Consider the following 21,983-nt stretch of genomic DNA (forward strand, 5'->3'; position numbering starts at 1 on the left):
CGACTTTATCTCGCAGTCTATTATATATGTCCATGTTTTAACAGATTTAAAATTGAATCAGAAACGTGTGAGTTCAATTGAAAGAACAATGCGAGTTTCGATCAACGAAATTTGTAAGTTCGCACGTGCAACACCCCAATGAAAAAACTTTATTGGTCGTGAAAATATAATTAATCGTGGTCACCGCTGTTAAATTGGAGAATATTAAATGAAGATGACAATAATAACACTATTGAAATCATTGCGTTTTGTCTTCAGACCTCAAATTTAAAAGATGATCCATATGAAATTAGTGGTGAAATATTTTTAATAAATAATTTAAAGATATCTTAAAGGCTAGACGAATTATTGTTTACTTATAACTTAGGTAAATTTGCGACACGACTTCCTAAAGTCATAAATTTTATGTGCAACTCTATTTCTGATTACAATAGTAATTACTTGATAAGATAAAATTGTCTTTTGTAAAGTGCAATGAACATACTACTACGCATGGCTTGAAGCGGTCAATAATTTCTATTTCATTTAATTTATTTTTTAATATCACCAAATTTACTTTCTGCCGGAGAAAACGATAAAAGCGATAGTATTATTTTTAGATGCATGACTGTACGACTGTCGTACACACAGCAATATACTTTACTTTCATTTTTCTAGGAATAAATTCCGTGTACATTTTTATAACTGTGTAAATAACTATGACTGTTATTATACCGATTAATTTAAAAGCATTAAATAATACAACAACAAATATAAAAACACTGGTTTAAGTATAAAACAGTAGTTTCATTTTCTGTCACTAGTTGGCGTATCGAAATTCTGACTTTCCCAATATTACATGAAACAATGTTTTAATTTCTAATGTTAAATAATTCTTCATCATTTTACTTCGCATATAAGCATTTTACGCATATAAGTATTTTAATGAAACAAAATCTATAGTAAGATATAAATTATAATTTACGACATATTTCAATAAAATTCCAGTCGTTCTTCGTATATGTAAACTTGTAAAACATAATCACTTTAATAAAAAAAAAAGTCTAAAGCGTGGGATAGTATACCAAATAATTTATTTTAGTTTCTATCTTAAATTGATTTTCTGTATGCTAGTTATAATACATGTTTAGATGGATCTACAATTGGTGGTTGCTTATTTAACGTTTCAATTCGAGCTTTTTTTCCATTTACTATTGCTTTTATATCGTCAGCGTCTAAAGTTTCATATTTAAGTAGAGCATCTGCTATTTGTTTGTGCTCTTTTGCATGAGCTTTCAATATTGTTTTTGCGCGATCATACGATTCCTTAAAAAAAATTATGAAATTTAATACTGAAAACTTTCAGAAAAATATATAAATATATTGTATAATGAAGAATATTTACTTGTAGAAGACGTTTCACTTCAATGTCAATAAGTTCATTGGTACTAGGACCATACTCAGACTTTGTCTCTAAGTATTTATTCCGCTGCGCATGTGCCCGAAATCCAACTTTTTCTGACATACCATAGCTTTTTACCATCTCTTCAGCAACTACGGTTGCTTGCTGCAAAAGATAAACTGTTACTACTTATGTTACAGATTTTATAATAATTAGCATGACGCATAAACCTATGTGTTAATTTTGAGATACGTTACACGTCATAACAAAATTATAAAAAGCTTTACTCAATTAGTTTGTTCCTATTCCCATCATTAGCAAATCATGATCTATTTATAATTTTACCCATCTATTATACATACTATTAAATCTGTATATTAACTATTTAAGCGACCCATAGACGATACGAGTTGTCGTACGACTGATCATACAACATACATCGCTTCGAACAGAACAAACTAATTAAATGACTTACTTACATTATAAGTTAATTAATCACAAGATACTTAAAATCTGTGAATTGTAGGTTACTAAAGCTTTTTTGTGGAAACAAAAATGTATTAGGAACATATTTGTTCTTAATATTTAAGTGTTGTATACGTTTCATAAATGTATTATATTTTAGATGTAAATGAAAAATGTAAAAATACTTCTAAATCATTAGCTGCTCCAGTTGTTACTTTGTCTGGGCCAAAAATTAATTCCTCTGCAGCACGACCACCCATCATTGAGTCCATCGTAGCCAATAATTGCGATTTCGTTACGTGATATGTGTCTTTATCCGGTAAAAATGACGTCTAAAAAAAATATTTAGATTGTTTTTTTAATATATGTAAGAAAATAATATTGCAAATACAGTGGCAGTCATATACTTACGTACAAATTGAATGATAATTTTTAAACTACCTGCATTCTGTTGGAAAGTTCATAAAGGTATGAAAATCATGTTTTTATAAAATTTGAACCTTCTTTTATTAAATACCACTAAAATTTTTATTTATTTCTAAAATTCAACAAATTTGTAAATATTTTATGTTTAACAGTAGTTTGCTGAACGGACAATTACTTACGTACCAATGAAATATTGATATATTCCTGTATCACATGTTAACTTACAAATGTTAATACTTAATATCTCGGAGCTAGTCCTTTTTGCCGTAACACAGCTGCATATCTCCGTATCATGGAATCAATTAATCTGATACAACTATCCACGGGCATTGACTTCCATTTTTCTTCAACTAAAGTGTGCAATTCTTCTAAATTTTTCGGTTTTCATTGTTGCATGTATTTCTCCACATCAATCCACAACATCTCGATGGGGTTGAGGTCGGGAGATTGTGCCAGCCATTTTAAACAATTAATATTTTGATAAAATAAAAACGTTTTCACGACACGTGCTGTATGTTTCGGTTCGTTATCTACTTGATAAATCCAATCATTTGTCAGGAATCTTTCTGTATATAGTAGGAATACCTCTTTTACTATATTTAAATAAACATAATGGCCCATGATTCCCTGTATTCGATGAATGGGACCCACACCATTCATGGATATTGCGCCCCAAACAAGTACTGACCTACCACCTTCGTTGATCGTTGATATTGTACAATTTTTTCGGTATTCCTCTCCGATACGACGCCTAACATAAGTTTGCCATCGGACTGAATCTGTTAAATTTCGATTCGTCTGTGAAAATTACATTGGACCACTGCCCCCGTGTCTAATTCAAGTGCTCCTTCGCCAAACCAATTCTGGCTCGACGGTTTTTTTTCTGAAGTAAAGGGCTTCTTTCTTGCAACTCTTCTTTTTAATCCAAATTCATTCAATCCACGTCGGACTGTTCCCACGCTAATATTTCTGTCATGATTTGGCATTATTTCTTTATGAATGTCAACGGTTGTCTTAAATCTGTTCCCTTCGGATGAGCGATGAATAATCCGATCGATTCTAGCGTCCGTTTTTCGTGTTCTAATTTTCCGAGAAATATCATCTACGGTTCCATGACGCTTAATATGTTGCAATGCTTGTCAACAAGCCATTGCACATATTCCTAGCTCTGTAGCTATCTCACAGAATGTTTTCCCAGCATTACGAAGAGATTCTACTTAACGTCATTGCTCTGGTGTCACTTTCTTTCCTCTACTTATAGTAATCACTTACAGTACACTTCTTACTAATTCAACAGTACGACAGACACTGACGAAAGTTGTTTACACCGTTGATATTTCGACTTACGCCGCTACTACCACAGTATGTAAGTAATTGTCCGCCCTAAAATCGGTAGCTTACAAGTATGTAAACATAAATCACCTTGAATTCTGGGAATGAAAAAAACTTTACTGAGACTTTATAACAGAAGGTTCAAAGACTTTAAAAACATATATCAAATATTTTTGCATATTTCACAGAAAGCCATGTGCCATTTCAAAATTAATATTTGATTTGTACGTAAGTATATGGTCGCCACTGTACATCAATGGAAATATGAAATTTTAATTTTAATAATGTTAATGAAACGTATTACTATCTTTCAATATTTACATATCCCAGAGAAAGTCCATGAGGTATAATAGTAACTTTATGTATTGGGGCAGCGTCTTTAGTATAATATGAAACTAATGCATGTCCTGCTTCATGGTAGGCTGTAATAATATTGCCTTCCTCGTCAAACGATCTTACTCTTCCTTCTGGACCCATTATTACTTTATCTCTAGCATATTCCAAATGTTGCATAGTTACAAAATCCGCGTTCTTTATAGCTGCTCTTAAGGCTGCTTGATTTACCTTTTAAAATTAAATAAATAACAAATAGTATTGATTGGAATGAGATCAATTATATTAGAAATATGTAAAAAATAAATACCATATTCTCTATATCAGCACCAGTAAATCCAGTAGTACATCGAGCTAAATAATCTACATCGATATCTCGCGTTAATATCCTTGATAAGTATAAATCTAAAATTTCTTTCCTACCAAGAACATCTGGTTTATTTACATAAATTTGAAGGTCAAAACGACCAGGTCGTAACAGTGCTTTATCCAAATCATCTCGTCTGTTAGTTGCACCGAGTACTATAACGCCTTCGTTCTGTAAAAATCTGCAATAAAACAAGGGAAATTAAATAATCAGTAAGTAATTAACAGTTACAATTAGAATCAACATTTATAAATTATACATAATTACTATAATTATAGTTTAAAATGTTAAAACTGAGGCAAAACACAGTTTCTAAGTAAAAATGAAATGAAATTTATATGTAGATAAAAGACTAGAATAGTTTTGTGGTGATTCCTTTTCAAATGTACAGTCTGGTTCGAATTAGCACGAATAATTAAACCCATATATATAGATGTGTGAACAGAGACAGCCCTGCCACTTTTTTATTATACTTCGCCTGGGAGATCCTTTCTGATTCATGATTCAACATTGTTTCTGCATGCAAATGGAAACTTATAATGAATAAAACATATTAATCAGTCTCTGCTCTAGGATCAACAATTTTTTTTTAAAATTGAATTGTTTATTCTGTTACATTCAAATATTCTCTCATGACTTTGTAACCCCTTTATAGTGTTAGACCGTCAGTGTTTTAGACTACATCACTATTTCATAATCCAATCAGAATGCACACAGTGAAATGACATTAGAGTTTTCCGAATAATTTACTCCCCGCAAAATTCTAAAATTTCCGTACTATGTACTAAGATTCTCGATTTTCGAACATAAAAGGAACAACGACGACGAGCAACCCGGTTCATTTCGGATAAAGAATGAAAAACTACATGATCAGATTCTAGTCCCTATAGAGAATTTTTAAGTATACAATTCGATTAGACATCGTTCAAAGATATCCAAACTGTGATACCGTAAATTAATATTAACACTTGGAAGACAAACGTTTTTGATGATCATCTTTTGATGTGTTTTGAAACAAATTTCTTTAGAATATACTGGTCTTCTTATAAAACGTTAAAATAAACAACTATACGTTATAGTTAGTTTCCGCAAGCTAGTGTGTGAAGTTTCCGAAATCCTGGGTCAGAATGGACCCAGACACCGTCGTCGAAGGGTTAAAAACACAATTTTTCATCTCTCTATTTGTACGCTCACTTTTGTGATGACGAAATGTTTATACCTTTTCATTTTTGTTGTTGTTCGTGTTTTTATCAGATGATTAATTATTTACTGAGAATGCATACATTACCGTATGACAGACTTGATTAACAAGATTTGAAAACTTTTTGTCTTTTGTTTCTTGAACTAATAAGGTTTCTATATTATCTATACGCTCCATTTGGTAGTGGCTGTATATACTTCGTCCAAAACATCAACTGACTCATGTTGTATCATCAAAAAATTGTCAGCAATTGATTCGTCATACTTTTATATTTAAATTGTGAAACACAGTGAAATTTATTTTTTCCTAACAGTAAGCATTTACCAAAAAACTACAATTTTCCTTATGATTAACAATGTCACTACGAAAATCAAATATAGCATGTGTACCAAATCAGATGATTATGTAGTATGCGGATACATCGGATAAAGTAGATCTGTCACATTTCCTGAATTTCACAAAAACTGTTGCCCAACTATGCACGAATTTTCTCAACATAGACAAAGCCCTTGTAGTTAACTTACATTCATTTTTAAAAATTCCATTTTCGCTGGCAAATAACTTATCGCACGTGTTTATACCGTTACCTGTAGTAGCAGACTCTGTACGCAGATCGAGTGAAGGTTTCTCGCATGTGAAAAACGAAACTTGCAATTGATATTTGCAGGACATTAGATCTGATGAATTTCCACTAATGCGAACCACACTGTAATTGTTTTATCTAAAAGTCATATCACGACCTGATTTTCGGCCCATCCTCTATACTTTTTAAAAAGAAAAACAACTAAATTTTTCATACTGGTGCAATTAAAGAAAAAATTGCAATCCAAAAAGATAGATATTAATTTTTCTCTACTTATTCTTTCAATCTTCATTCAAGAAAGTGTTGCAAATAGAAGCTACAATCTAAAATTATCTAGCAATTTTTGTAACAATTAGAGATAAATATTTATACATTACCCATCCATCTCCGATAGCAACTGATTTATCGTTTGATTTGCATATGGATGAAGAACTGAATTTGTTCGTCTTGCACCAACAGAGTCAATTTCATCAATAAATATTACAGCAGGTGCTCTTTCTTTTGCTGTCTCTGAAAAAAAAAATAATTAACTGCATATAAACTAATGTATATTTTTAATAAAGGTCTAGGTTACTTTATTATGAAATAATGTAATAACTTTTAGTGTATATACAAATGTCAATTGTTTGTCTTATATTGTAAGTGAATAAAGAAAAATATTTTACTATAAATTATCTTATTGTGTATTGTATAGTAATTGTATTATTCCTGAAAGTTATCTTTAAAATGTAAATTTATTATTAATATAAAACAAGGTCTCATATTGGTAATGATAGTTTATAATAAAATTTGTTAGGTAGAAATGCAATCAAGGTCTTGTGTGCTCAATTAGTAATTACGTTTTTACATAAAATGGAACTTTTACTGACATATTCCCAAAAGTAATGCTACTGATGAAGAAATTATATTTAAAATTTTCTACCAAAATGATTGTGTTCATATTATTAATTGCACCATGTTCTTAACAGTAGTTTCGTATGTAGTAGTACTTTTGTATACAAAAATGTTTAAACATATCTATTGAAATGGTAACTTGTTTCAATATAATGCATCATTAATTTAAAGTTAAAATGTACTAAACATAATATAACATAAATAAGTGTACTCAACTTACTAAATAAATCTCTCACTCTGCGTGCTCCTTGTCCCACTAAAACTTCATCAAATTCTGATCCAGATGCATGGAAAAATGGTACACCAGCTTCACCAGCTACTGCCCGAGCTAACAATGTTTTTCCTGTTCCTGGTGGTCCTACTAATAATACACCTTTAGGTAATTTTCCACCAAGTGCAGAGAACTTTTCGGGACTCCTCAAAAATTCAACCACATCTTTCAATTCCTGTTTAGCTTCTGGGACCTAATCATACACAAATAAAAAGATACAAACTGTCTTCTGTAATGCAATCTGAAGCTAATACGTTAATTTCAGCTATAATACTTACTCCCTTTACATCATTGAGAGTCACACTAATTGCTTCTGGATCAATTTCAGATCTTCGACCAATCGTGAACCGAAATACACCTCCTTGGGAAGCAACTATAACACCAAAAGTAAACTATCTTTCATCAAATACTAATAGAAATACTTCACTCATGTATAATTTCATAGAAATTAGTCATTAGTCCAAGCCGGCAATACAAATAAGGAAAATTAAACATAAATTTTATTATATGAAGATAAGGACTATGAAAAGGATGTTTTCCACCATTAAGAATAAATGAAAACAAACATATTGCTATGCTATGACAATTAAACTTTACACACGGTAAAAATATGTAGTATAATATTTTAGAGCAAGTATGAGGTGGAATTACTAAATAGAACTGTTAAACAAGAATGAAATCTTTCCAAAGCATTAAATCTACATACCTGAGATCAAAACTATTACTGTGACGAAAAATCCAAAAATTAAAGTAGATACTGCCCTTGACCATATAGAACGTACACGTGTTTGGCGTTGAAGTCCTGCTTCATATCCTTCTATGAAAGCTGATTTGAGTTTGCCCTGCTCCTCTGCCGATACATTGCTATTACGAAATATAAGTTTTATTTTCTCTAAATCTGGTTCCCTGTGGTCATGTGAACTCTATAGAATAAAAGATTTATTTTTATATAACAAATTCACAATAAGTATGTAAATTGCCTTATGTCTGCCTAATTGGCACAAAAATATAAATTATCATTAACACATTGGCGCCTGTTGCGGATCTGTGTCACAGGTAATGGTTTAAATAATAGAGAAAAAAAATCGGGCGCCAACGTATTAATAGATACATGTTAAATAAAATATTACCTTACCTGTTCTGTATCACTAAAATATTTTTTGAATTTGCTTATGAACGTTGGTTTTTTTAATTCTACATTTATGCTATGTTTCGTTTTAAAACTACGAATTTGTACATGATTAGTAAATGGATTTTTTATACAAAGAGCACACAATGTTCTATAATTCCATTTTGATGGTAAGTATATAATCGGTACATGAAGTGGTTCTGTAAATTGTGCAGAGGGAAACCCATGTTTGTTTTCTGTAAAAGTTGATCCTGATACATAAGATACTTTCCACTTATTATTTTTTTCTAAATTTCTCTTAGAAATTTTTGTGGAAATTTGATCTAACGTTATACAAACATTATTCTTTTTTATACCGAGTGTTGTAATTCCAGTATGCAAGTTTAATTTGCCTATTAACATGTCCATGTGACTTTTTTCTATCTAAAATAAAATACAGATATAATGAATTATTATCAAAAGTGTGTAAAGTAAGATATTAAATTACATAATGACATTTTCTTACTTTTGGCACGCTGTCATATGAAGTGTCATCCACAGCTTTTTTAAACTCATTTTGTTTTTTACCTTTAACTTGAAATGGTTTAGTTTTCGGATTAACTGCTGAAGTTAACTGTGTCAGGTGATACAACACCTAAAAATATGTAATGTTAATTATAATTGTTTATTCATGAACAAACCAACTTGCTTTACATTATTTTAAAAGATAAACGAAAAATGTGTAGGTTCAAATGTACACTACAGTGGAAAAAATTAAGTTTCACCATATTGATAACATGAAATACTAAAAGATTTCATAATTTCATAACAAAGTGATATAAGGTTATGTTATAAATTTGTATAAGAATATAACTAAAAATATTGAATTCGGAGATTTGAAATAAAGATTAAAAACATCTGATATAATTATATGGGAAATTGTTGACGAACATTTTGAAAAACTTGCGATTACAGATACCATAATAAACTGATAATACGAACCTGATTATGAGATTGAAAAGAAAACATTGAAAACCAATTCCTATGACCGACGTAACGAATTAAATAGAAATCACTTCTTAAATAACAGTAAATTCAATTTCTTGTAGATTTGATTGTGTCCAAAAGGATTAAATTACATGACATTAATATAAGTTGGAAGAAACAGTTTTGATGTAGCAAGGTAACGGAAATACTACACTCTATATAAACTTCCGAATATTTAAAATCAATTCAGACACGATATTGTTTGAGTAGGATCTGATTTTGAAATTTCTTCGTATAACACATTTTACTTTTAAACTCGAGATTTCACTGGGCATGTAAAAACTTATTTTATTTTATAGTTGGATTCTTAAATTAGTAATCACATTTCAAGGCAACTGGTTTATGACTTCTACGCGTACTTCATTTATTTTAAGATCAAATGTAATTATGTAATTTTTATTATAATTATATGTATTATAATACATACACAATTGATATCGTATTTTGATTATGAAATAAATCTTCAAAAATACATTTATGTTCACATTCTACTAATAAAATTTCGTTTTACAGTTTATTTTACGATATGCATATATGTAGGTGCTAAATTAAATCTGTAAATAAGAAAATGAAACAAAAAATCATTTTCACGTCAAATATATATGAATCGATAGATGAAATTAAATTGTAATATTTAAAATAGTGAATTTAACTAGTAACATATATTCATTATCAAATGCATAAAATGCAATTACAAAACATGAATATATTTTTATTCTTGAAGTATACAATTTACAAAATAGAAGTTCATTGTGACTATGGGTGATTCATAAATGGATGTCAATACTTCAGGGGGTAAACTTACACTGACTTACACACTGATGTAAATAAAAAACATCATATGAATATAGGTATGTCCCATATACCTTAGTTTTCGTATTATGGATGCTTAAAGAAAAAGTTCGAACTGCCCGCCTCGTGCCTCCGCAAGTCAGCACATGGTAAAACTGGTAAATACGATAAATACTAGATATCCAATATGTATGTACCCTCCTCGCGTGCAAACTCGGCTTCCGCTAAGGGAAAAAGCGGCGTAGAAGAAAAGTCTTCTACCATGTGTTAAATTTATTCCAGGTAGTGAAATAAATGTTATATCCAATGTTAATTTGGCATGAATTTCAATAATTCCCAATACCAAGTGGTAGAAGACTTTTCTTCTACATCACTTTTTCCCCTAGCGGAAACCGAGTTTACACGTCAATGTACGTTTCCACTAGTGATGGCACCATCGACTGGAAACTATCGACTAAGTCGATAGTAGCCAACTGTAGCCAACTGTGTACTATTCAAACCACTGATTTTCTGAACTATCGACTAAATTCAGTTGACTGAAGTATATGGTCGCTTGACTCAGATCCATGGCTAGACTTGAATTATCGAGATATTGACTGGATCTTAATTATTTTCTTCGCGATGCAAACCAATTGTAATTTTCCCATATATTTTTTTATGCATTGTCTTTTAAACTAATCCTTTAAACTTTTCCGAAAAAATCAGATCGTTCCGTTCAATTTTAAAAAGGTCATTTAATTTTTTGGAGTGCACGAATTTATTCGTTCCTTTTTTACATTAATAAGAAATTTTAAGTAATAGTAAAACAAAAGAACCAACTAATAGGTATAAGTGGTATACCGTATTACATATCTCAGAATTCGGCTCTGTCACTTGATATATAGTAAACATCTAAAAATATGAACATTGTGAAAAGCATAGGGGTAGGCTAGTATTTCTAACGAAATATGAAAAGATTTATATATTTTATATTTTATTATTTATTATAAATAATATTAATACGTTTATCATTAATATTGATATTAGTAATATTATTGTATGAGGAAAGGATAAAAACGCAAATGAATAAGGCGTAACTATTTCTAATGTTGAATCAATATTTTAAAAAAAAATTCGATCTCGCCAGCTGATAAGAACGATTTTTCTGTCCAGAAAAGCCCCTTTCTTTTCTTCACCGTCTACTTTTCAAGAGTTTTAAGTAATTTATGACGGCCGTGGCATCACACCACTGATTTGTATTATAGAATATAGATGATCATGACGTGCAAAATCACTAACGGTGATTTATCACGGTCGTGATTTAACTTCATTCACGATCGTGATTGTGATTTTTTTATCTTGAGTGAATTTGCTCACTGCAATCGTAATAAATCCTTGATCTTTAAATAGAAAAACGTATTCAATATGATTTTACAATGAATTACATTACTATTTGTGTTTTTAAAAATCAGTAGAAAAAAACAAGAAATTCTAAAAGAATGATTTGCTAAGTAACATGTAGATTATAATTTATAATCATTAATTTATTCATAATCCTTCATTGTTTATAATTATTCCTTCACTTTATACGTGTTCAGGATTGGCTGTGCCGCGGCATGACGTCATGCGCGCCGAAAAGCCAGCGTCGTCACGGCGAGCGCGTAGTACAGTCAGTACGTGTTTGCTGGTGGTTTCCTAATTTGCTATAACTGTTACCCTGATAACCAGTTGTGTACAAGTTTCGAGCAAATAACCAGCAATAAATGATAAAAGTTGTCTAAAAAACCATAGCCATCTGTTTCTGCATTTGACTTAGGTTTTGTAGACAACGCCAGCTAATAAAATGGTAAAGCAAATTGGCAGAAAGTCTTGCAATATGACCTATGTCAAATTGAGAGCAAAACCGGAACAAGTCTTGCGCAAACCAGTTTGCTGCATATGGTGTTGTCAATTTGCTGCCTATATTGCTGCCAATATTGCATCAAACTTAAGCCTTAACTTTATAACAGGCATTGGACAAAATTTGTCATTACAGGTTTAGCTGACTGGGTAGTTACTTTATCATCAAACCTGATAATAACACAATAGACAAATATAAAATGTAAATAAATATTTTAATTCTATAAAACGTTGTTGTTTCTATATACAGATTAGGAATTAGTTTAAGTACTATTAATTTCATACCTTTCACTTTTTAAAATATATCGGATTTATAAATCCCGGATTAGTTTTTAACCTTCTAATTCATTAATATGTTTAATTGAAATTCAAATTTTAATCGTTTACAAAGATAAATGCACAATCTAAATAACTACGTTCTAGAGAAAACTAAAACCAATCATAATACAATATATGAAAAACAGTATGCGATTGGCTGGTGTTCTTGACACTTTGACGTCTGCCTTTATCGTGGTGTTGGTCATATGATACTGTCATTCAGCGGAACAAGAAATTTGTAAATTATTATCAAATATTGTTCCTGTCAAAATTTGTTACGTGCCTTATATATGCACCAGTGAGTTAGAGTAACGTTGCCGAATATTAAAACAGTTTCGTATATCGTGCAACAATGTCATTTTTTGGAGTAAATGTCAGTCCATTTTCAACACTAGTAGGCCAGAAGATAGGTAAGTTAAGTATAGTTCTTATTTACTTTTGTAAAGTATATCATGCTGATCAGTTAAGTATAAATGAGTAATTAATTTACTAGTTCTACATTTATAAATTGTTGCTGGCATATCAATAAACGTAAATGTTTGTGCAGTATGAATTTCTTCCATCTACGTATATATGACTTTAGACACCTATGATGTCATAAATCATACCTTGTGAAATATTTTCTACAAAAGAAAACTATAATTGATTGTACACATAATTGTTACATTTTTATTCCAGAGCAAGCTACCGATGGTAGTTTGCCAAGTGAGAATTGGACACTTAACATAGAAATATGTGATATTATAAATGAAACAGAGGATGGGCCAAGAGATGCAATTAAAGCAATTAAGCGTAGGCTCAATCAAGCTGCAGGAAAAAATTATACTATAGTCATGTACACTCTTACCGTTAGTATTTAAATATATGGTAACATTTATATTTTAGACAATATATGTACAATGTGTGAAAATTACTTTATACTGTTAAATAATTGTTCAAGGTATTTATTATTTGATTTCATTAATTATCAAAATTACATTAAACACAGTGAAATTACATGAAACATAGCTTATCAATTGCATATTAATACATTTTTTTATGAATATTCATGATAATGTAAACATGAATTTACATGAAATAATATTGATGAATCTAGGTATTGGAAACATGCGTGAAAAATTGTGGGAAACGTTTTCATTCCCTTGCTTGTTCGCGAGACTTTGTACAAGAATTGTTTAAATTAATCGGGCCAAAAAATGAACCTCCCACGGCAGTACAAGAGAAGGTTTTAAGTTTGATTCAAACATGGGCAGAAACATTCCGCCATCAACCTCATACTCAAGGAGTTGTGCAAGTGTATCAAGAACTAAAAATAAAAGGCATACAGTTTCCAATGACAGATTTGGATGCCATGGCACCCATTATTACTCCAGAGAGAGTAAGATGATCATAATATAGTAAATATCACATGAAATAATAAATGATCTCTTACAATTCTTATGTAATTAATGTTACAGAGTGTACCTGAATCAGAGCAAAGTATTAATAATGTTTCCACAGTTGAACAGCAGACTGTAACCTCTTTAACGACACAAACTCCACAAGCTCAGATTCAACCATTGGGACAAGTAACTCAGTTGAACGAGCAACAGATGGCTAAATTACAAAGCGAACTTGATGTTGTACAGGGGAATATGCATGTTTTGTCAGAAATGTTAGCCTACTTTACAAGTTCAGATCAAAGTAATAGCCAACAACCAGATGCTGCAGACCTTGAACTTTTAACGGTATTTATATAATTAATATATTTTTTGATATACTGTTTGATCGATGATGAATGTTTACAAGGTATATTGAAACAATTCAATGTTATAGGAATTGCATGTAACATGTAAAGATATGCAAGCACGAGTTGTCGATTTAATTGGAAAGTTAGCACACGATGAAATGACAGCAGAATTATTGCGTATCAATGACGAATTAAATAATCTGTTTTTACGGTATTCGCGATATACAAAAAATAAAGCAGTGGCTGCAAGTACTATTTTAGCACAAACAATTGGTCAGCCACCAAATATGGATTCCATTACAACAGCTACTAAGCAAGAAGCTGATTCTCTTATAGACTTGTCTGATGAACCTGATGCTCTGGAAAAGCAGATGACAGGAATGGGTAAGTATCTATATTATATTTATAGTGACTCGAAGAATAATATTCAATTGTTTTGCATCGAACTATAGGCATATCTGAAAATAGTGATAAAAATAGAACAGAACGAAAGGAGAAGAAAGAAGGGGACAATGATGAATTTGATATGTTTGCACAGTCACGCACTGCCACGTACGAAACTACAAAGAACAGGTTTCTAGTATTAAATTCATTCTTGAATTTCATAACAATTTTGTGCATTATATTGCTAATTAATACTTATTATAGTGGTAGCAAATATGAGGATAATTTGGAGCAGGTGAGCGGAGGAAGCCTCAGTACAGCAATTCTCAATCGCAATAATCCTAAATATCCTCAGCAGAATGCTTCTACAGTTGCTTCTACTACTGCTACTTCTGTGCGTAATCCTTATCCTTACTATACTGATTATTGCAAAACATATAGCTATTATAAATATTTATTTTTCATTTATTTACAAAAAGAATGGTTACTACAAGCACTAAATATATCCCACAAATTTTGATTGAACTTTATTATTGCAATATTATATATTTTTAAATTATTCAGTTATGAATTTGTACAATGAGCTTTAAAATTATCTGCTGTAACAAGAGGTAAGAAACTGACTGATACCTATAATATTTATCTCATTCTTTTTAGTTCAGTAAATCTAATAAAAAGTTGTTGCTTTCTTTTGCTGCACAGCTTTTTAGAGCATGAAATGTTTTTTTTTCTTATGTTCCCTTATGCTTTATTTTTGCCTACATACGTACAGATGTTTATATATTTATTTTGTTTTGTTGAACATGTTCGTTTTTATTTTTTTTTCTTTGTTTTAATATTCAGCTGAACCGGGAATCTGAATTTAACGAAATGGCAGCCTGGTTAGATCATACGGTAAGTTGTGTAATAATAAAGTTACTTCCTTTTTGAAAGTATAATTCTCTTATTTTAATTACTTAAAACTTATATAATGCTATTGTACTGCCTTCAGATAATTTAAAAAAAATGTCTCGATTATTCCACATCGTGCCATGTATAATTTTAAAAGTATTTATTTTTATAGCCAGGAGCGCATGGTGATCAGGAATCTCTAACATCGTCCGAATTTGAACGCTTCTTAGCAGAAAGAGCAGCTGCAGCTGAAGCTCTACCAACTCTGCCGACGACTACTGCTACTACAGGAAATACAACTACTTCTGGCAACTCAAACATTCAACGTCAAATTAATAAAGATCAAGATAAATCTTTATTTGCTCTTTAAATGCTGCTTTAACGTTTAAGTTTCTTACAGAAGGTAGAAATTAATTTTGAAATGATTCAATAATCAGAGATCTCTTTCTGATAAATCAGTGTTTCTAATAACACTTTCGGTATTAGAAACATTGACAAAATGAATCTGGAATAAAAGGAAAGGTTAAAGAAAGGGAATGTGCTTTTTGCGCTTCTATGTACTTAAAAATGTAATTGATACTATGCAACCGTTGATTAGCATTTCTGTATGATGTAAAAATTGAATAAGAATAAGTAACTTATTTTACCATTTAGAAACGATCTTTACGTATAAACATTATGTAATATGGAAATAGAAACACTAATTTATGTTATATGTATATAAAGAACACATTGTATCCAAAATAACATTTATATTGCGATGTGTTACATCTCATGCCTTGAAGTTACATGGAAACTATTAATTCATACAACTGCATTTTATAAATTTTGCAGATTCAAATGCAAAGGGGTGAAGATTTCATTAAATAATTGACTTTAATCGAGCTATAAACGAAAGTATTTTTCTATGTTAAATTAAACTGTCTCATTTATTTGATATTATGTATAAACATGGTATGTATTTACTATTGTAGTAATTTTTATTATTGATAAGAATATTTTATCATAGAGTAATATAAATTTATTATTACTAGTATTGTTATAATTATGTACTGGTATTACAAACAATTAATATATTCTGAAATTATAATATAGAGATATACCATTGATAATAAGTAATTTTATGTTTGTGATTTTAAAAGTACTGTTTTATGTCAGTAAAATATTCAACATCATAAACGAAATCAAGATTCTTTAAACAACTTATGTATGTGATAGAAAAAATCCAAAACAGCAATTGTAGAAAATTATGTTCCTATGTTTATTTTTACAAAATTATTAATTAAATTGTATCTGTTTAACTAATGAACATATTATTTTAAAATGAAATAGCAAAATATTTTTGCTAAAAATGTATTACTTTAAAAAATTGTACAAATCACCATAACATTGAGTTACATATATACTGAGTTTTATTACAGTAGAATGTACAAAAGAGGTCACTTTTTTTTTTATTTTTGTTACATTTCAGATACATATGTAAATCTAAACCTAAAGGAATGAAAATTTCCTTACTTGTGTAAACTAAATTGATGGTTCATATGTAATTAGTTTTAATGAATTTTGTAAGTAATAAATCTAAGGAATTATTGTTCCATTTTATATAATCATTTTATTACCATATTTTACTACAAGAATTGTGCTTAATTTACATCTTGATAAATTTCTTTGTACTTTTAAAATTACAAGTTTGTTAAATATGTTCATACGAGTGTTTATAAAATCATTATTTTATTTGTAATAAACCTTTCCTAATGTACCAATACAGTCACAATTGTTTATTCTGAAAACTCTAATCTTATACTTAACTTTTTACCGTTCATAAATAAAAAATTATTATAAACGTAATGTTAAAAAATCTACAAATAATAAGGCTTTGTCATCACAGGGGTTAACATTTGTTTGAATTATTATTTTATAGGATATATGTTTAATAATTCCGAAAATTATAAAATGCAAATATTTGTACGTTCTTTTAAAAAAAATTACAGATATTTATTTACTTAGTGTCTGTATCCTAATTATATTTTTGTAGCTTATATAAACTGTTCCGATACTCGCTAATAATGTTTATAGACAAAATAAATTTGAATAATTTTAAACAATTTTATACTTGAAGTATATTTAAATAAGTATATTCATGCTGAAGACGATAATCCACGATTAATTATTTCAGATACTTGCGGTATTTAAGTATGTACTTGCATTGGAATTTTTCAAATTGTGCACTGAATGCATGTGTGTATTATATACACACATGAATATAATTACATAGTGCCGAGCGATACCACGAGCTAAGGTCACGTGGTTCACCATCGTGTATTTCACGCTGATCATTTCAACCCGTGCTGACCCGTGCAGTTGATCCATTTAATAGTGTTTGGAGTTTTGCGTAAATTACTTGGTTTGGAACTAAGAATTTAAGATAATTCTCGGATGGTCTGTTATCTCAAATTGAGTAGACAGTCATTATTGTGCTCTTCTTACGTAGAACATGTATACTGTATCAAAAGGGCCTAGCAAAATTGTCGCAAAGACACGAAGAGGTACATGTATAAGGAATATTATTGTATTTTCTGTATGTTTCAAAGTGTAAACGATTGTGACATCAAGGTCAATTAACGTCATCATTTTTTAGGAATCAGTCAGAATCTTGAGAGGCTGGAAACTTTGCGCGATTTAACAAGAAAGGCAGATCCTGACGATGACCACGAGACCACCCGGTAAGTAATGCCCTAACCCATCTTATCCCTACTTCGTTATATTTCTCCATCTGTCTTTGTACTTTAAGCATTACGCAATTCATAATTCTTCATCAAAAACAATCACACTTAATCTCTATATTATATGTTTCGAAAAATATACATTATAACACATTCAGTTTAACACATAAATGTCATTTATTTTACTAGAGTTTATGTAACACAGCTTATATAGAATATCTCTTTCTGCTAATACATGTGGTCAAAAATTGAATTTACAGCCATGTGCCAAAGCCAGTCTTTCACATGAATGGAAAATCTAAACTCAATTCACATAGGCATCAAATGCAAGAAGTTATTACACCTCAACATGAAGAGCTTATTAAATTTGTTTATGAATGTAAGTTGAAAGAATTTTATGAATTAATATATTATTGTACATTATATGTATAATTTTATAATGTACGTTTTTATTTGGTAATCTAAAATAGAATGCAGTTTTGTGCAATCTGTTGTATATGTGCAGTATACATTGCATAACATCTAATCTTACATATATGTGTATATATATATATAAATATAATTGTATTCATTGTTTGATTTTTTAGCGTGGAATCAGGTGAATACAAGGCAAAGAAGTGAATCTTCTGATGGTTCAGATTGTTCAGAACCTTTCAGTAAGTTATCTTTAATATCACACAGAAAACTTCATACATTTAGTGATTTTTGTTACCTTATCTATGTAAATGATTGAACATATTATAAATTTCTTCTAGAATTGTTTTAAGTATTTATTAATTTATGCTTTTTATATTTCAGGCCCTAATTCTATAGTATATTATAATGATGGTGAACCAAATGACAGTCTTCAAGGTAACTTATACTTATTTATTTTAAACATATATAAATAAAAGTGATTAGAAATCAATATTATTTTTAAAAAATATTTATTGTCTCTTTTGCTTTTCACTAAATATATTTATTTCAATATTATACAAAGTTATTCATTTAATTCAATTATAATATTTTAGACTTTAAACCGTTTGATTTGGAATCTTGGTGGGGCAAACGATTATTTAACAACATTACAAAGTCACTTTGAGAAAAAAGGAAACTTCTAAAGATAAATCTTGAAGTAGTACAGAATGGAGAACAGTGCTGAGGATTAGTCTATCTCAAGTTTTAAATGCAAGTTAAGAATCACTGAATTGTTGCATAGTGCTGAATTGAAAGTGTAGAGATGAACTTGGTTTGCTAGTTACCACAGAATCGTAATTGGTGAACCTACAGTCTCATATAATACATAATGTGTATGTTGCAATGAATTATACACTTTTTCACGAAACTATATATGAACTTTTTTGCGTATGTGTGGCATCAATCTCATTTAATCATTGGTAATTTTCTATGAATTCATGTAAATACGTATATATGTGTGGTAAGCATTCGCATTAAAAATAATTTGCATCAGTCTGATATGCATTTCCATTACCAATTATACAAAGTACATGATGCAACATCACATACAAATTAGACACTTGGTAAATTATTTCATATTTTTAAGGATGTTTCAACTTGAAAAAGCATAAAAGTGTACAGGACTTAAGTATAAAAAAGAACTGTGAAATGCCAATTAAAGAAATTTAATGAAATACGAAATGGGATTGCCAATTCCGTTATTAAAAACATTTATAAGTTTTTAAAATAATGAAGGTGAAAATATAGCTCCCAAATGCATACCAAATAGGGTTAAGTACATACAGTAATCCCTGCGTGGTACGAATGCAGTGTGAAAACAGTGGATTTTTAACCATAGAATGATGTACATATTAAACGCATTGTTTGTGTGAATGCATGATACATTGCTGATATTGTTATGACAATTGTGTCTAAATACTTCTATGTAAGCAATTGTTTAGTATAACTTTGTAGACTGATAATGTTTAAGATTGTCATACGAGTACCAGACAAGGTAAAACTTGTCCCTAATGTAACTGGAAACTTTGCTTTCAAAATTTTTGTTTCACACTGATCTGAAATAATCTCCTCTAAGTATATTGAATTGGTTTAGTTTTTATTCACACTTCACAAATTTGTTATTTAAGATCTAGGTGTGAAGCATAATTTAATTTTGAAAAGCACAGTTTGCAAAAGTAGTCGACATGTAGTGCAGTATTTGGCCATTTAAGGCTGAATCACACTGTTATAAATAAATACATGTTTATACACGTTACGATTTTCCTTTTAACCTTTCTAATCTCTTTATTATTTATCTATTTTCCAAAATTATTATATTTAAACATCATTTAGCTTTATACTTTTTCGATAAACTTTTCATTGTAATCTTTTGTTATTGCTTTATCTTAATATTTTGTACTTTGAAATATAAAATTTTAAATCTACCATCTATTTAATGTTTCCCTTCTCATTCTTCTTCTTTTCTTATTTTATCTATTTTTACTTATAATTATCAACTTCAAATTGTTCATTTCTTTAATACATATATGCCTACTATTAATTCAAATAGCTATATAATATACTTCTGTACAACATTTATACAGGGTGGAACAAAAATGTTGGATGACCCGAAAATGGGAGACTAATAATGGGCACCATCGACTAAGTCTAAGTCAATAGTAACCAATTACTACTTTCAGTCGACTAATTTTTTAAACTTAAACCATCGACTAATTCAGTTGACTGAAAAAGCCGCTTCAAGCAACTCGCTCGAACTATCGAGCTATATGACTGGATCTTAATTATTTTCTTCGCGATGTAAACCAATTGTAATTTTTCCATATATTTTCTTATGCATTATCTTGTAAACTAATCTTTTAAATTTCTCCGAAAAAGTCAGAACGTTAATTTAAAAAATTTCATTTAATCGTTTAGAGTACACGAATACTTTCGTTCCTCTTTTACATTAATCACAAATTTTAATGTAGTAAGAAAGAAGACGAACCAACTATTACGTATTATCTCAGAATTCGTCTCTGTCACTTGATAATATAAACATCTAAAAATCTAAACATTATTACGGAAAGCAGGGGTGGTCCAGTATTACTAACGAAAATAAAAGATTCGTTCTTTAATTCTTTTATGAAGATTTATATATTTTATATTTATTCTTTTTATATTTTATTGTTTATTATAAATAATATTAATACGTTTATTATTAATATTGATATATTAATATTAGTAATATTATTGTAAGAAACAACGATAAAAACGCAAATGAATAAGACGTAACTATTTCTAATGTTGAATCGATAATTTTAAAAAAAGGTTTCGACGCTCGCCAGCTGAGAAAACGATTCTTCTATCCGGAAAAGCTCCTTTCTTTTCATCGACGTTTGCTTTTCAAGTGTTTGAAGTAATTTATGTCGGTCGTGGCGTTTTACTATTCTTTCTAATCTCAATATGTGATCGCTCGTTGATATTTGCTGTAATTGTCTAACATTTTTTCAAGAGTTCATTAATATTGTATTACTATTAAGGCAAAAATAATAATTCATACATTTTAATTATGTTCATAAAATATTACTTACAAGTTATAGGAAAAATAGTACTTTATAATTACATCTATCAATATTTCATATTAATATTGGTAATATTATTTTAATAATATGTTGATACGTATATTATTTCTGTCAGAAGTTTATTAACACTTCGTATTTATATTGCATTACTATTAAAGAATAAATAATAATTTTTACATTGTGCTTATGTTAATAAATTAATTACATCCTATAAAAACAGTATTTTATAATTACATTTATCCTGTCCTATAGTATTGTACAGTACTGACAACGTTAAAATAATGATAAATTATTAACAATAAAAAAATTTCACGGACAAATAACATTAAACAATATTGAAAT

General features: G+C 29.5%; 3 protein-coding genes across 4 annotated transcripts; 2 read left to right on the forward strand and 1 right to left on the reverse strand.

The window, feature by feature from the left end:
• Positions 1-1,113: 1,113 nt before the first annotated feature.
• LOC107189668 (ATP-dependent zinc metalloprotease YME1 homolog) lies at positions 1,114-9,149 on the reverse strand. The gene is made up of 12 exons (XM_015578251.1): positions 9,120-9,149; positions 8,888-9,016; positions 8,389-8,805; positions 7,960-8,176; positions 7,532-7,626; positions 7,203-7,446; positions 6,466-6,598; positions 4,248-4,485; positions 3,926-4,168; positions 2,032-2,178; positions 1,385-1,546; positions 1,114-1,305 (listed from the first exon to the last, which is right to left on the reverse strand). Exons 1-12 carry the CDS (start codon positions 9,147-9,149, stop codon positions 1,114-1,116), a joined length of 2,247 nt encoding a protein of 748 aa, XP_015433737.1.
• Positions 9,150-12,596: 3,447 nt separating this feature from the next.
• On the forward strand, positions 12,597-16,251 carry LOC107189720 (TOM1-like protein 2). Of its 2 annotated transcripts, XM_015578318.1 has the most exons (10): positions 12,597-12,806; positions 13,075-13,244; positions 13,493-13,774; positions 13,854-14,123; positions 14,212-14,509; positions 14,578-14,698; positions 14,774-14,903; positions 15,353-15,403; positions 15,573-15,803; positions 16,235-16,251. In XM_015578318.1, the coding sequence occupies exons 1-9, from the start codon at positions 12,749-12,751 to the stop codon at positions 15,768-15,770; spliced, it is 1,578 nt and encodes a 525-aa protein (XP_015433804.1). In that variant the 5' UTR covers positions 12,597-12,748; the 3' UTR covers positions 15,771-15,803; positions 16,235-16,251. The 2 variants fall into 2 exon arrangements, with proteins under 2 accessions (XP_015433804.1, XP_015433805.1); XM_015578319.1 differs by lacking the exon at positions 15,353-15,403.
• Positions 16,252-17,740: 1,489 nt separating this feature from the next.
• LOC107189768 (protein FAM195A-like) lies at positions 17,741-19,247 on the forward strand. The gene is made up of 6 exons (XM_015578383.1): positions 17,741-17,946; positions 18,039-18,123; positions 18,384-18,502; positions 18,711-18,779; positions 18,922-18,975; positions 19,134-19,247. Exons 1-6 carry the CDS (start codon positions 17,895-17,897, stop codon positions 19,202-19,204), a joined length of 450 nt encoding a protein of 149 aa, XP_015433869.1. The 5' UTR covers positions 17,741-17,894; the 3' UTR covers positions 19,205-19,247.
• Positions 19,248-21,983: the final 2,736 nt, after the last annotated feature.

The sequence above is a fragment of the Dufourea novaeangliae genome, unplaced genomic scaffold (genome assembly GCF_001272555.1).
Source record: "Dufourea novaeangliae isolate 0120121106 unplaced genomic scaffold, ASM127255v1 scaffold162, whole genome shotgun sequence".
Classification (NCBI taxonomy): Eukaryota; Metazoa; Arthropoda; class Insecta; order Hymenoptera; family Halictidae; genus Dufourea; species Dufourea novaeangliae.

Excerpts from the sequence above, each read along its gene's own strand:
- LOC107189668 (XM_015578251.1), bottom strand. The coding sequence starts at position 9,149 with ATGGTGAAACTTAATTTTTTCCACTGTAGT. Across the intron at positions 6,599-7,202 it reads CAGAGTGAGAGATTTATTTA|AGACAGCAAAAGAAAGAGCA; the intron begins GTAAGTTGAGTA and ends TTTTTTTTTCAG. Across the intron at positions 1,306-1,384 it reads AAGTGAAACGTCTTCTACAA|GAATCGTATGATCGCGCAAA; the intron begins GTAAATATTCTT and ends ATTTTTTTTAAG.
- LOC107189720 (XM_015578318.1), top strand. The coding sequence starts at position 12,749 with ATGTCATTTTTTGGAGTAAATGTCAGTCCATTTTCAACACTAGTAGGC. Across the intron at positions 13,245-13,492 it reads TAGTCATGTACACTCTTACC|GTATTGGAAACATGCGTGAA; the intron begins GTTAGTATTTAA and ends TGATGAATCTAG. Across the intron at positions 14,124-14,211 it reads CAGACCTTGAACTTTTAACG|GAATTGCATGTAACATGTAA; the intron begins GTATTTATATAA and ends TCAATGTTATAG.
- LOC107189768 (XM_015578383.1), top strand. The coding sequence starts at position 17,895 with ATGTATACTGTATCAAAAGGGCCTAGCAAAATTGTCGCAAAGACACGA. Across the intron at positions 18,503-18,710 it reads TATTAAATTTGTTTATGAAT|CGTGGAATCAGGTGAATACA; the intron begins GTAAGTTGAAAG and ends TTGATTTTTTAG. Across the intron at positions 18,780-18,921 it reads AGATTGTTCAGAACCTTTCA|GCCCTAATTCTATAGTATAT; the intron begins GTAAGTTATCTT and ends TTTATATTTCAG.